This window comes from Rhea americana, unplaced genomic scaffold, assembly GCF_003343005.1.
Source record: "Rhea americana isolate MKP2758 unplaced genomic scaffold, rheAme1 scaffold_241, whole genome shotgun sequence".
Taxonomy (NCBI): domain Eukaryota; kingdom Metazoa; phylum Chordata; class Aves; order Rheiformes; family Rheidae; genus Rhea; species Rhea americana.
Window position 1 is genome coordinate 145,444 of NW_028186359.1, and position 12,641 is coordinate 158,084.

Below are 12,641 nucleotides of genomic sequence, written 5' to 3' on the forward strand. Positions count from 1 at the left end.
GGCGCCGGGGCCCTTCTCGCTGCTGGACACCTGCGCCGTGTGCGCGCAGAGCCTGCAGAGCCGGCGCGAGGCCGAGCCCAAGCTGCTGCCCTGCCTGCACTCCTTCTGCCGGCGCTGCCTGCCCGAGCCCGAGCGGCAGCTCAGCGTGCCCGTGCCTGGCGGGGCCAACGGCGACATCCAGCAAGGTGAGCGCCGCCCTGCGCCGCGCCGCTGCCTCCGCGCCGGCCTTGCCAGGCAGCTGGAACGTCCCCGCTGTGAGTCCTGCCCTCGCCTCGGCTTCCCTGATGGCTCGACCCGGAGCGATTGTGGGTGCGATCGCTGCTGTTTCTACTGCCGAAATCCTTGCAGCACCCATGGGCTGTGTGCTTCGTGTTTCCACGTCACGGCCGAGATTTGGAAGTTGGTCTGCATGTTTTGGAATGGTAGCATAAATTAGGTTGTGTGTTTTGTTTTGACTTTCAAGGGTACTGCATTGGAGGCATATCCATGAGATGTTCGACTGTTCACTTCTACAGTGCCTGGGAAAATTATTTGTCTAAGTGACATCTGTTCTGCTGTTGATATAGGATTATGTGCTCAATGGCAAGGGGTATGTGCGCGCATCTACTCTGGGATATGTGTTTTGAGGTTCCCATAGATGTAGTTAAAACATAGCAGTCTCGCTCATCAGTAGCCTTGTATACTCTGTGCATACACATATTTTGTGCTGTGGGACAAGTGCAGACTTCTTACATGTCCTTTTGTTGAAATCACAACTTGAATTTATTTGCATGTTTGGGGATGGAATTGCAAAGCTTCCAGAGTTTTTAGCAAAGTGGCTCACACTGTGGTCTGCAAACCAAAATAGGGCCTTGGTAAGTGGTTTTATAGCTCTTATGTGGGCCCTGTGGCCAAAGGAACCTTGTTCAGTGACATCTTCCTGCTTTTAGCGGTGACACAARCCTTTCCTGTGTTGCACAGTGGTGTGTTGATAAGGAATTAATTTGGGGTAGTAATGGTTCTTTCACACAAAATAGTCAGAACCTGTTCCTCTGCGATATGGTCGTAGAAGGTCCATCAATTTTGAAGAGATGATTTATTAAATATACTTTAAATAGGCTAACTAAAGCCTGTTTATGGCTTGATTGGTCTTATGATCCTCTTTGTTAAGTTCTAGGTTCTGCATTTTGCATGATGTATAATGGTGAAAGATACAGGACCAGCAAAGCTGTTTATATTCTAGGAATTAGTCTGTTAACATACAGGTGTAGAGAAAAAAGTGAATTGCAACTTCTGGAGTAAATATATGCTGGAATGTCGGTTCCTGTCATACACATTTTAAGAATGCTTGATTGTGTGCTTTGATGAAATAAGTATTCAGCGTTTCATTGGTGCATCAAGAACTTCTAGCTGACCTGAACAAGATGTGCATGTTGGTAATGATGTGTATGGTCCAGCTGTGATGGTATTTATTAGTCTGTTGAGTCACTTAAGAAGGAAGCATTGACCAACCAGAACTGCAGATAAAGCTGCAGTTTTGTGGACAGTTTTCTCTACACATTACAAGTAGAATCAGTTGAATGGCAAATGAAACACTGTAAGAAAATAAGGTTGAAATGGACATTCTCAACACACAGAGAAATATGTTGCTTAGTTATGTGGATCCCTTCCAAGCTGGCATAGACTATGATAGTCAGGAATTCTAGTGTTACTTTCACTTCTGCTGCTTCTGTACTTTCCCTGACTTTTTGATGTAATTCAGTAGTTTTAAAGACTTTTGTTACCCTACTGTGAGCAGATACTGTTCTCTTGAAGAAAGAATTAACAGGAAATGGTGCCCATAGCTATACCTGAAGTAGGTTACACTTACCTGCAGGCTCTCACTGCTGGGTTATATGCTGTACTGTTTTATATCTGTCTAAATTTGCCTGCTATTTTTCAGGTACTCTACACCTAGATAAAAGAATTATAGATGTTTTGAAAAAACTGCTGTGGCTTTTTTTTTCCTTGATATTTTTCTGATTGCTTTCTTAATTTAGTTTCAGGTTTTGCTCCTTAAGACTTGTCAGCATTTAAAATACTAAATATATATTTGTTGGACAATAACTGTGGAAGCTGCTTATTGGGAGTTGAGCTCAAGGTCAGTACCTACATAGCACCTCTCTGAGTGACAGCACCCTTCCTGACGGCAGCGTGCTGCTCTTACGGAGAAGATGGGAAATAGGCCTGGAGGCAGCAGTTGCAACTGGTCTGTATTGGGATCTCTTCTCCTACCCCATGGTCCGCTCCTTGATGGACACTACTAGTGAGGACACAAAAATGTTCTCAATTCCTAAGTCTGAGAAACACTGACCAAAGTTAAAAATAATTCTCCAAAGTTATGGTTTGCTATGGTATGAAAGTAATTGATAATTTCCTACCTGTCACAGTGGTAAAAGTATAAATGACTTCATAAGTCACTGAAGTATGCRTTTTATTTGGGTAGAGAGATGAATTCTTGCTATCTGCTGTGTTAGCTGTCCAATTAGACTATTTCTTTTAGGTAAACTGGAAGCCTAAAAGAAAATACCTTCTTCTGTTAAGTATTACCTATTCTTAAAAATACACACTTTTCAGTTAGAGAATTTGAAGAAATTAAAGGTACTGCAAAGCATTTTTTTTTTCCTGCACTCAGTGCTTGTATTCCTGGGAAGATAGATTGTTTTGAGATTTCGCTGCCTCACTGAGATATTTACAATCTCTCCTAAGAAGATTATCTCAGTAGAGAGAATGTGTGATTCTCCCGGTTCCTTGAGACTGTCACAATCTGGCAGGCTTTCACTAGGCTGCTGCAAACTTAGAAAATGCGGTAGGAGATGTTTTCAGAGAGCTTATAGAAAATGTAGACAATAGTGTAAGTGTGTGTATGTATAAGTAGAGCAACAATAAATTTAATACTGAGAATGCTATAAAACTTAGTTTTGTCAATTGTTTTGAGATGCTGAACTCAACTCCAATACATAGTGTGTATGTTTGTAAAAATCATATTTAGTCACCCCTTAAATTATTCAGAAATTCTGTTTTTCATTTGCTTTGGAAYGGGATGATATGGCATATTATCACAGACATAATTATGAAGAACTTAATCATCTTAGTTTAGTGGTAGTTACTGTATTTTTAGTCAGGGAAGTTGAAAGTTCCCGTTTTGATGGACTGCTTAAGCTATGCAAATGCCTCCAGTCTTGGTTTCAGTAAATGGCAGCACGCAATCCAGCATCATTCCTATATCTGAACTCTCTTGACTCCTTGGCTTTCTCCTGTATTGATGAGACAGGGTCATAAATATGTGCTGGAGCCCCAAAAAGGTTGAATTCTGAAAAATGTTGAGTTCATATTCTGGAGRTGTTAAAAAAATCTTTGTCTGAAATATAAATTTCTTTCTACATTAAAAGTGTATTTTAATATAATATTTTTACTTTAGTCTGCTTTAGGCATATGTTATTTTTATAGTAGCCCTAGGATTGGTGTGTGTGACTACTCTAAATTGTTTTTCTGAATTAAGTATATGTGTTACCAGTTCTGTTCATGACAGTTATGATATAAGTAGGCATTGTTTGGTTTAAAAAAAGAGAAGAAAAAAGCAAAGAAGCTCAGTTAGGAGTAGAACTTCAAAGTAGGTTTTTGTTGTGTTTTTTTTTTAATTTTTATAGATTGTGTCACTTGTTTGACCTGTGTGGATTTATTTGAATGCCTAATCAGTGAAACTAGAACAGGTGTTTTGATGTGTGGCTATTCAGAAATACAGTCTGATGAACACCTAAATTCCTGAGAGAAGTGAATATTATGCATGTGCAGTAACTACTGTTGGTGTTTGCAACCAATAAGTGAAACCTGGCAGAGATTTGTTCCTTAGAGGACTGCACCCATGCCAAGTTTTAACTTAAAACGGAAGTTTGAGTTATTAGATCACACAACTGCTTACAAATGTTTCCTGAAGTGTGAAACTTTATCATCATTATAGTAATGCAACATCTGAAGAGATTTTGAATTTACTTTTATTCACTCAGTACTTTTGCACTGRCACTTACCAACTCAAAACAAGTATGTATGTTTAAAAACAGATGTCTAAAATGATACTGTTCTCGAATGTTAATTAGTATTATGCAAAGTCAAAGACTTGATGGTCAGTGAATGCTTTGGTCTTAGTCTAGTGGTAATTGATGTGATATCTCGTTAGTATCAACAGCAAATCTAAGCTATTTCTTTAGAATGAATGTTTTCAGAAGATCACAGAATCACGTAGGCTGGAAGGAACCTCCAGAGGTCTCTAGACCAACCTCTTACTCAGAGAGGTCCGGGTGGAGGAGGTTGCTTGTCCAGTTGAGTTTTGAGTATTTATTAGGAGGGCATTTTTGCAGTCTTTTGTGGGCCATGTGGCAGTGTTTGACTACCCTGAAGAGCTTAAAAACAACAGAAAAATATATATATTTTAATCAAAATTTCCGTTGTTCTAGCTCATGCCCGTTACCTCTGGTCCTTCCATGGTGCACCTCTGGGAAGAGTTGGCTCAAGTCAATCTTCAGTGCACCCTGCATCAAATGGTTGTAGATAGCAGCAAAGTCCCCTGGTCCAGGCTAAACAAGGCTGTTTCTTGCAGCCTCTCCAGCCTGTGTTTCATGCCCTTACCGTCTTGGGGGCCTCTGCTGGACTTGCCCTCGTGCATTGGTGTCTGTCCTGCACTAGGATGTCCCACGCTGTGCTCTGCGTCCAGGTGTGGTCTCCTAGAGTGCTGAATGGAGGGGAAGGATCACTCCCCAGAGCTGCTAGCTGTCCCTGCTCTCACAGCCCAGGGTGAGGTTGTCCTGCTTTTCTGTAAGGGCATTCTGCTGCCTCCTGTTCAACTTGCCTGCAAGATACTTTAAACATTCCATTTTAGGATATTAAAATGAGATCAAAGAGTTGGAATTTTTTTTAATCCTACTTTAGGATCTTAGTTTTTCTATAAGGTCGTGAAGCAGCTAAAGAATTGATCCTGATTTTCATCTTACAGACCAATCATCCAAAAGTTTGTTAAATTAGTTAGATATTCAACAAAAATTAAAAATTTAGTATGTAGGTGAGGGTATTTGGGAATAAAACAGTTTGGGCTCAATTCCTGGATAAACTATTTGGAAGAGAGGTACTTTAAATTTCATTTTACGCTACTGAAAAGACTCCCTAGATTTCAAACTAAGAGTCAAATATGTCAGATATATCACCCCTTCCCTTCTGTTCCCTACTTCTCWGAGAAGAAAAAAGCTAACAAAATTACAAATCCTGGAAAATGTAGTATTTCTACTGTGATGTAAAAGCAAGACTTGTTTGAGAAAGCTGCTAAAAAAAGAGCAGGCAATGTTAGTATTGTACCTAAAGTTCAATTTATCTAAAAATCACCTTGTTCTGTTGAATAAAAAAAATATTTTCCTGAGGAAAAAAAATGGTTAGTAGTATGGGTAGCATAAAAAGGCTTCATGCCTCCTAGGAGATAATTTCACTTTAGCATTTGATACGTGAACAGCAGGGCTGGCTTTTATAGATGTGTAAAAACATATCGTAAGAAATGTCTTTCTTTGATGTTTTAGGCATATAGTTAGGAGTCCAGTGATGGATCTGGTGGTGAATGGTTCCACTGAAGTGCAAAACACTTTTTGTAATGTCTTATCGCTTGATCGTATATTTTTGTGTCATTGGTATTATTTTAAGTACAAGTTGCATATATTTTATGCATATCTTTGCGTATGTTGACTCTCATTTCTTAAAGAAGACACTGCACTTTCTTTGAGTATGCCATTTGTGTTTCTTCGGTGCGGGGCTTATTGCTGGATGAACAAACTTTTATCAGCGCTGTGTTGGGGGTCATTGGGGTGGTCCGTGTGTGTGTGAAGACTGCTTCTCGTAATGAGCTGTTTACGGTTGCATCCTTAGTGGCTTCTTCTGGGTCCAGTGTTGCATCCTGTGCTTCGCTACAGTATTCTTCAGGCTTTTATCCCGATTTCTGTTTCTTACCTATCAGCTACTCTTTTAGTTGAAGTTCTTGGCTCTCTACCCACTCTTCCCCTCTTGGTTCAGACCTTGTCTTAACCATTCAGCAAGGCTTTCTGTATCCAGCACACTGCATTCAGGAGTGTGGGCCAGTGCCGAAAGAGCTGGCCAGTATGTGTTCACAGTTTATAGGAAGAAACACTGTAAAGATAGTTCAGTGACTTTGCATTTAAATTATAGAACACAGGTAAGTTGTAAGAGTGTAGGTTTTCGTTGTTTTCCTGTTTCGAGAAGGAAAGCTAAAAAGAAACTGCGTTGTGTATCATTAGATCTTATGGTCTTAAATAACAGTTTACTTTTCTTGAATGAGATTGGTGTATTTCTGGATAAATTATTCCTAAATCTAGATAGAGTGTGGAGGGTTTCTGTTTGCTAGATGGTCAAGGACATCTGAATAGAAATTGTGCCCCTTGTTCATAGCACTGTCTGTTCTGTCCATGATTTTTAGGGCTGACTGAGTAATAATTAAGACATTTATCCAAGGGACTTCAGCAATTGTATTGGGTTCAGCTGGTCTGTTAGACATCTTGTGAATAGCTTTCACTTTTGAAGCATACAATCTCTTTTTTGTGCTAAATAGGAAGCAACAGAGAGCGTGCCTCTTGAAGTGATACAGGTAACAAATGTAGTGTTAACATACCGTGATTGACTGATTAAAAACTGGTATAACTTACTGTTCTTCCTCAAAATGACTCTTAATGATATCTGTTATGAATTAAGAAAAACAAGCCTGCACATATCTACTTAAGCAGGTGTCTGCGATGGTGTGGTTTTGATTCATTTTGTTTGGTTTACTTCGTGTGTATTGTGCACGTTCTCTTGTTTCTAGCTGTTGCAGTTCTCTCTTTTTTGGGTGTATATTCTTGTGTAAAGTGACTAGAACTGCTTTTTCTGTTTGGAGAGGAGAAAAAATGGAACATTTCCTCAGGAATCTGCTTGAAAAATATTCGTGTTTTATTGGAAATAAACTGGTGTTTGAAACGTCTCTTTTGTGGAAGAGTACTATGATTCTCTTTCGAGCTGTAGTATAGCTCGTATCTTGGGTGAAATTCTTTCTAAATAACTTGTTAATTGATATTAGATCAGAATTCCTTAATATCAAACTAGAATATATATAATCAATGGCTTGACATAAGCTTTCTCTGGAAAAATTTCCCTAGTCTGATCCCATGAGACTGGGAATACAGAGGATCACACATTTTTCCTTCCATTTCTGTAGCTTTCTCATTTTAAATCACTTTTAAAATCTGGAAGAGTATTTCAGTGTTGCCAGGATTAAGAAGACAGACTGGAGAAATGAAATACAAGTAGGCTTTTAATATCTGCTTTGAAAATGGTTTAAGAATTAAATGTACTATCCTCTTGAAAAAATTCTCCTTTTTTGAGATGCATGAGAATAGCCATCAGAGAACTGTGTTCACCCTGGGGAGATTTTAGAAACAAATATATACAAGGTGTCATTATCATAGCAAAATTTTAATTAAGAAAATGCTTCTTTGTGGCTTTAGGTGTTAGTTGACAGTGGTAGATTAAAAACATCTCCCACTTGAAATTTTTAAGTTCTTTGAAATGTTCCATTGGGATTTGGTGCTGGATTATATTTTAGATTTTTTTTTGTTAGCAATCTTTCTGTTTTTAGAAAAACAAAAAGTGACTTTTTGCTCCTTAGTATTTTCAGTTTTTCACTTGCTGACTTCCTTTGATGACTGTGTTTTAGCTTAATGTGCTTGCTTATCTAAATAATAAGTAGTTGAAAGGATTAAATAGATGCTCCTCTCACATCTATATTTGTAGTAAAATCTTTTACTACCAAAAAGTGGGAATGTCTAACATAAGATTTAAGGAAGATGTGACTAACAATTTTGGAATAGTACAGCTCTTGTTATGCATTAGTTTCTGCTATTTGCCTCTCTTTGTTTTGACAAAACTCTTAGTTCTTTGTCTGAGGCGTTTGATCTTCTACTTTGGTCAGAAGCATAGCTGCTAACCTACTTGGAGTTGCCCAGAGAGCTGAAGGTGTGCTCAGATGCTCTTGTCTGATAGTCTTTGGTCCTGTGGTTGTTGCTCACAGCTGGACTTGCGGGTACACACGTTCCCATGCAAGCAGGGGCAGCTCCATACCAGGGCCACGACTGTCCTTGGAAGAGGTGGTGTTCCCTTTGCCCATCTCTGGCCGGTGCTGCCTCAAGTTGCTCCTCTGCGTTGGAGAGGGCAGGGGAGTGCCGCGTGCAGGGCTCTGCTAGCTGCGCGTGGCCTTCCTACACAGGCATCCTCAGCTGAGTACCTTGTTGCAGGAGATGTGCTTCTCTGTCAGTTCTCTGTGGTGGTTTTCCTCAGCTCAGATTAGTGTATCAGGTGGATTGCTCTTTCTGCTGAGGCCAGGAGACTCCTTAGGAGTTTGTCACAAGGAATCTGGGAGTTTCTTTTCTCCCTCTGTTGCAGGCTTTGGAAACTCTCTCTCTCTCTGCCGGTGGCATGATAGGCAGGAGTGGCTCATGGTGTGAGAAGATGACAAGTGAGACCTGTCTCCTTTTGAGTGTGGTTGACAGTGCAAGGCAGGCTTTTCCTACCTGCTGGATTGGTGACTCTCAAACCAAATTTCCAGGTAAGAAATTATTCCTGCTTCTCACTTAAATCAGCCTTAGGTAGGATAGAAGGAGAGAAACAAAATTCCGTTCAGATTACGTGTTATATGCAACAGTGGATGGGACAATAAACTTGTGTAATTGAACATACTTCTGCTATCCTGGCTGATGTTTGGAGAATTCTCATATGTGACAGGAAAAATTAAGTTTGTTCTTAACTGCACAGTTAATATAGAATCAGCTGTAATTCATTTCAATACTGTGAATATGCCAGAAAAGAACTGTAGTTTAAAACATTGTGGACCCTAAGCACAGAGTTTCACTTGATACTCTCAGTATTTACTGTCTCTTCTCATGCTTCTGTCAGGGAAGAAGCATTTTGTCTTTATGGTYAGGTGAAACAGCTACGTGGGATTTTAACTAAATCCTGCTGTATCTGAAACAAACATCCTGATTCTCAACTCTTTGCTTTAGTGCAGCTGGTAACTTCCAGAATATTAATTTACGGCTTTACAATTAACAGGAAGCTATCCTTGAGAACACAGAAAGTCTTCATGGGAATTACTAGTATTGGGAAGAGAACATGAACCAGTCTCGTCTTCAAAATTTTTATAAATGTGTCTCTAATCTTAATACTACTGTAATTTAGAAGAATAGTGATCTTCTAACAATAGTTTTTCTTCTGGGCTATGCAAATTCTGTTCCTGAGAAGGAGCTACAAGCTTTTTTTGAAAGGAGTGTAGGAGCGTAAATAAGTGTGCCAGGGTTGATGCTTTTTTCTCCCAGTGTTAGGCTTCTAATTTAAGTTCACACAGAGAAGACGTGTAAGTTCTGCTGGAGTATGACTAGAGTGGTATTTTTACTGTTACTTTCTTTTAATTCTTTTCTATAAGAATTTTTTGGATTGAAACTAACATTAAAACCTTTTCTTCCTAATGGGTTATATAAAGATATGAGTTGTAGTTTGTCCTAAAATACATTCTCAATCAATTTTTACCATAAACTTTGTTAATTTGCTAATTTTCTCAAGTTTTGACAAAGGTGAGGCTTTCTTCCCATTTTTCTTTTCTATTAATGCTTCAGTAAATCTGTTAATGTTTCAGTGTAGATCTTCTCTGCTTTTTCATCTTCCCTCCCAAAATAAGCCTTGTCTATACAATTTGAAGTAATGCAGTAAGACTTCCATCACTAATGATGTTGCATACATTTGTGTTATATTAAATTAAAAGAATGGGAAATGTCAAGTGTGTGAGGTATACAATGGCTAATGTAATATTGGAGAACTGCTGCTGAAAATAACGGACATTGAAATATGAAGAAGAAATCTAATACGCTGTATGAGAATTGCAAGGCTTTTTCTTAGGACTGTGATCCATTGAGATAAGTTTAATGCCAACTAACAAACACAATGAATAAGTATGGTATAGGAATCCTGATGTTCTTTATTCCTGTAAATCTGCTGCAAGTTCTTCATGTGCAAGGATACCTTTGCCAAAATATTCTTTTGTTTTCTGTAACAGTTGCTTGTGTCTGTTTTCTTTCACGAGCAAGTTAAAGGACTTCTGGCTTTATAGAGGTTACCGTTACTAATGTGAAAATAAATGTTTTTGTGGGAAAGGAAACAGTTTATTGAACGTGCAGCTTCTAGTCAGGGTTCTACTATAAGCAGGAGCAGTCCAATGTCTGCAACGAGGGGGCTGCCTCCCTCCCCTGGTCCTGCGCGGAGCCTGGGGACATCTTAGGTGCAAAGAGCACTTGATCATGTACTTTCCAAAAGTGGGTGCTTGAGAACAGTATTTGCGCATTCTGTATCTTTTAGGACAAAAGCTGTGGGCAAGAGGGAATTATCCGTGGTTAGAGTCCAGACCAGGGCCTACCCGTTGGATTGCTCTATTTCGACATCTGATTTTATTGAAGTTTTCAGTGATCTGTCTGGTTTTAAAAAAGGGGGGAGGGGAGATGTTGTCCTCTTCCCCCCCCCCCCCCAAATGACACCCAAAGCAGAACTTTCTTTACAAGAAGTAGTTTGAATCTGGGGAACTTGACTTTGTATTGTGGAGATTATAGATCTTGGGCTTTGTTTCTTCTGTCATGTTTCATATGATTAACCAGAGAGAGCATTAAAAATCTGCTTTAGCTGTGGTTTGTTTGAAATGGAATGGTTTTAATGGTCAAAGGTTGAATCTTTCTTTGTGCAAGTATATGTACGCATCAGCTGGTAAATGGCTTATGTATAGGATGCTCTAAGGGAATTTTACCTTTCAGTAGGAAGAAAATCTCAATGTTCTCCATATGAGGGAGTCTTTATTGTAGAAGTGAAAAGTCTTGTGTATTTGGTAGTGAAATACTAGTTAATTTTTCACATCTTACTCTGGAAGCATGTGTGGTTTGACAAGAGGGAATTATTATTTGGATTGTTGCTGTTGCTCTGAAATGAGTCATTTGTGTTCTAAAGAGGCTATCATTAATCTTAGCACTTGGAAAAAATAATGCTAATTAACTACTGATGTAATTAATCTCCATAACAGAATATCCACAAAGGAGTTAAACATCATTTAATTACCTTTACATTTCAAAGTGTTTCAAGCATCCCAGTATACATAAGTTCTTGATCCCTTTGAAAGCTTCACTTTAAAAAAATATTCTATGGTAGAAATATGTAAGAGCTTGATTTAAGACCAGGTAACATTTCTAGGAAGAAAGTGTTAACCGTCTTGTTAGTGGTAAATAGATTTAAAAATCTTCAGCGTAGGTTATTCCTAGAAATTTTTTACTTGTCATTTTGGTTCATTTAGTAATTTCTTTGCAGCTCAGCTGAGGATTTAAAATCTGATTTAGCAAATACAGAGGATAACAGAGCAGATCTTTTGGAAAATGCAGGCCAATTGATATCCAGTGTTTAAAACTATTTGTATTCGTTTGTACATATGTATGCAAAGTGTCTGCAGTAGAAAGGCTGATGTAGCTGGCACGAGAGCATTTTTTGTTAGAAATTCGTACTGCCAATGTGGCTAGAATACCTTCCCTTCAGAACACTATTTGAAAAAATTCCTGAAACCTTCAGATAGTGTGTATTACTGCCTCTACCTTCCTTGACCTCATTGAAGTGGATTATGTTAGAGAGTACACTGTGACACTCTGATATTTTCATGAGCATTACAGGTACATTTTCCCTAGAGCTCACCGTAGAGCAAGCTGGACAGTAGGTGCTTGTAAAAATTCTTTAAAGAATGTCTTGAATTTAGCAGGAAAAAAAAAAAGGCATTTGCTTTGAGTGAACAGAGAGAATTTGGCTGAAAATGTGTACTGGTTCAGAAAAATCTGTGGAGAAATTCTCAGAACTTAAAGCATGCAATTCTTTTCTGAAAAGTTTTTGGTTTAGTTTGGGTTTTTTGTGYAGCTGTTATAGCTGGATAAAGACAGAGTTTTAAGGGCAGTGTGTCAGTTGCAGCACCGCTTCCTTTCCGTAAGTGAAATGAAAAATCTGAGGCAATTTTTTTTGTTAATTCTTGTCGATTCTGGCACATTTACGTTCCCATTCTTTTTCTCAAAACTGGAGAATATAAAACATTTTTTGTTATTTTGCAGTTGGTGTAATCAGATGTCCAATATGCCGCCAGGAATGCAGACAGATAGACCTGGTAGATAACTACTTTGTAAAAGACACATCAGAAACACCGAGTAGCTCTGATGAAAAATCAGAACAGGTATGTCACTTTCCTCCTTTTGAGAATTCACATGCTGTTTTTGTTTCTATGCATATAAATGCTTTTTGGAGGAATGATGGAAATTTGCTGTTTCCTTTTCTAGGTGTGTACAAGCTGTGAAGATAATGCTAGTGCTGTTGGGTTTTGTGTGGAATGCGGGGAATGGCTGTGCAAAACTTGCATAGAAGCTCATCAGCGAGTAAAATTTACTAAAGATCATATGATCAGAAAAAAAGAGGATGTGTCTTCAGGTGAGTGTTTGAATATCACTTAGTCCTACCCTTAGTAAAACCTCTTTCTCTTTGGCATA

At 38.7% G+C, this 12,641-nt stretch overlaps 1 protein-coding gene across 1 annotated transcript in view; it reads left to right on the forward strand.

Annotated features, from left to right (window-relative positions):
* Position 1: 1 nt before the first annotated feature.
* The window catches only part of TRIM33 (tripartite motif containing 33), a gene marked incomplete at its 5' end in the record, with an annotated part of 41,589 nt that continues 28,949 nt past the window's right edge, over positions 2–12,641 (forward strand). Inside the window, 3 exons of the mRNA XM_085306597.1 lie at positions 2–185; positions 12,213–12,331; positions 12,435–12,582. Coding sequence (XP_085162723.1) covers positions 2–185; positions 12,213–12,331; positions 12,435–12,582 — 451 coding nt within the window. The remainder of the gene's footprint in view (positions 186–12,212; positions 12,332–12,434; positions 12,583–12,641) is intronic.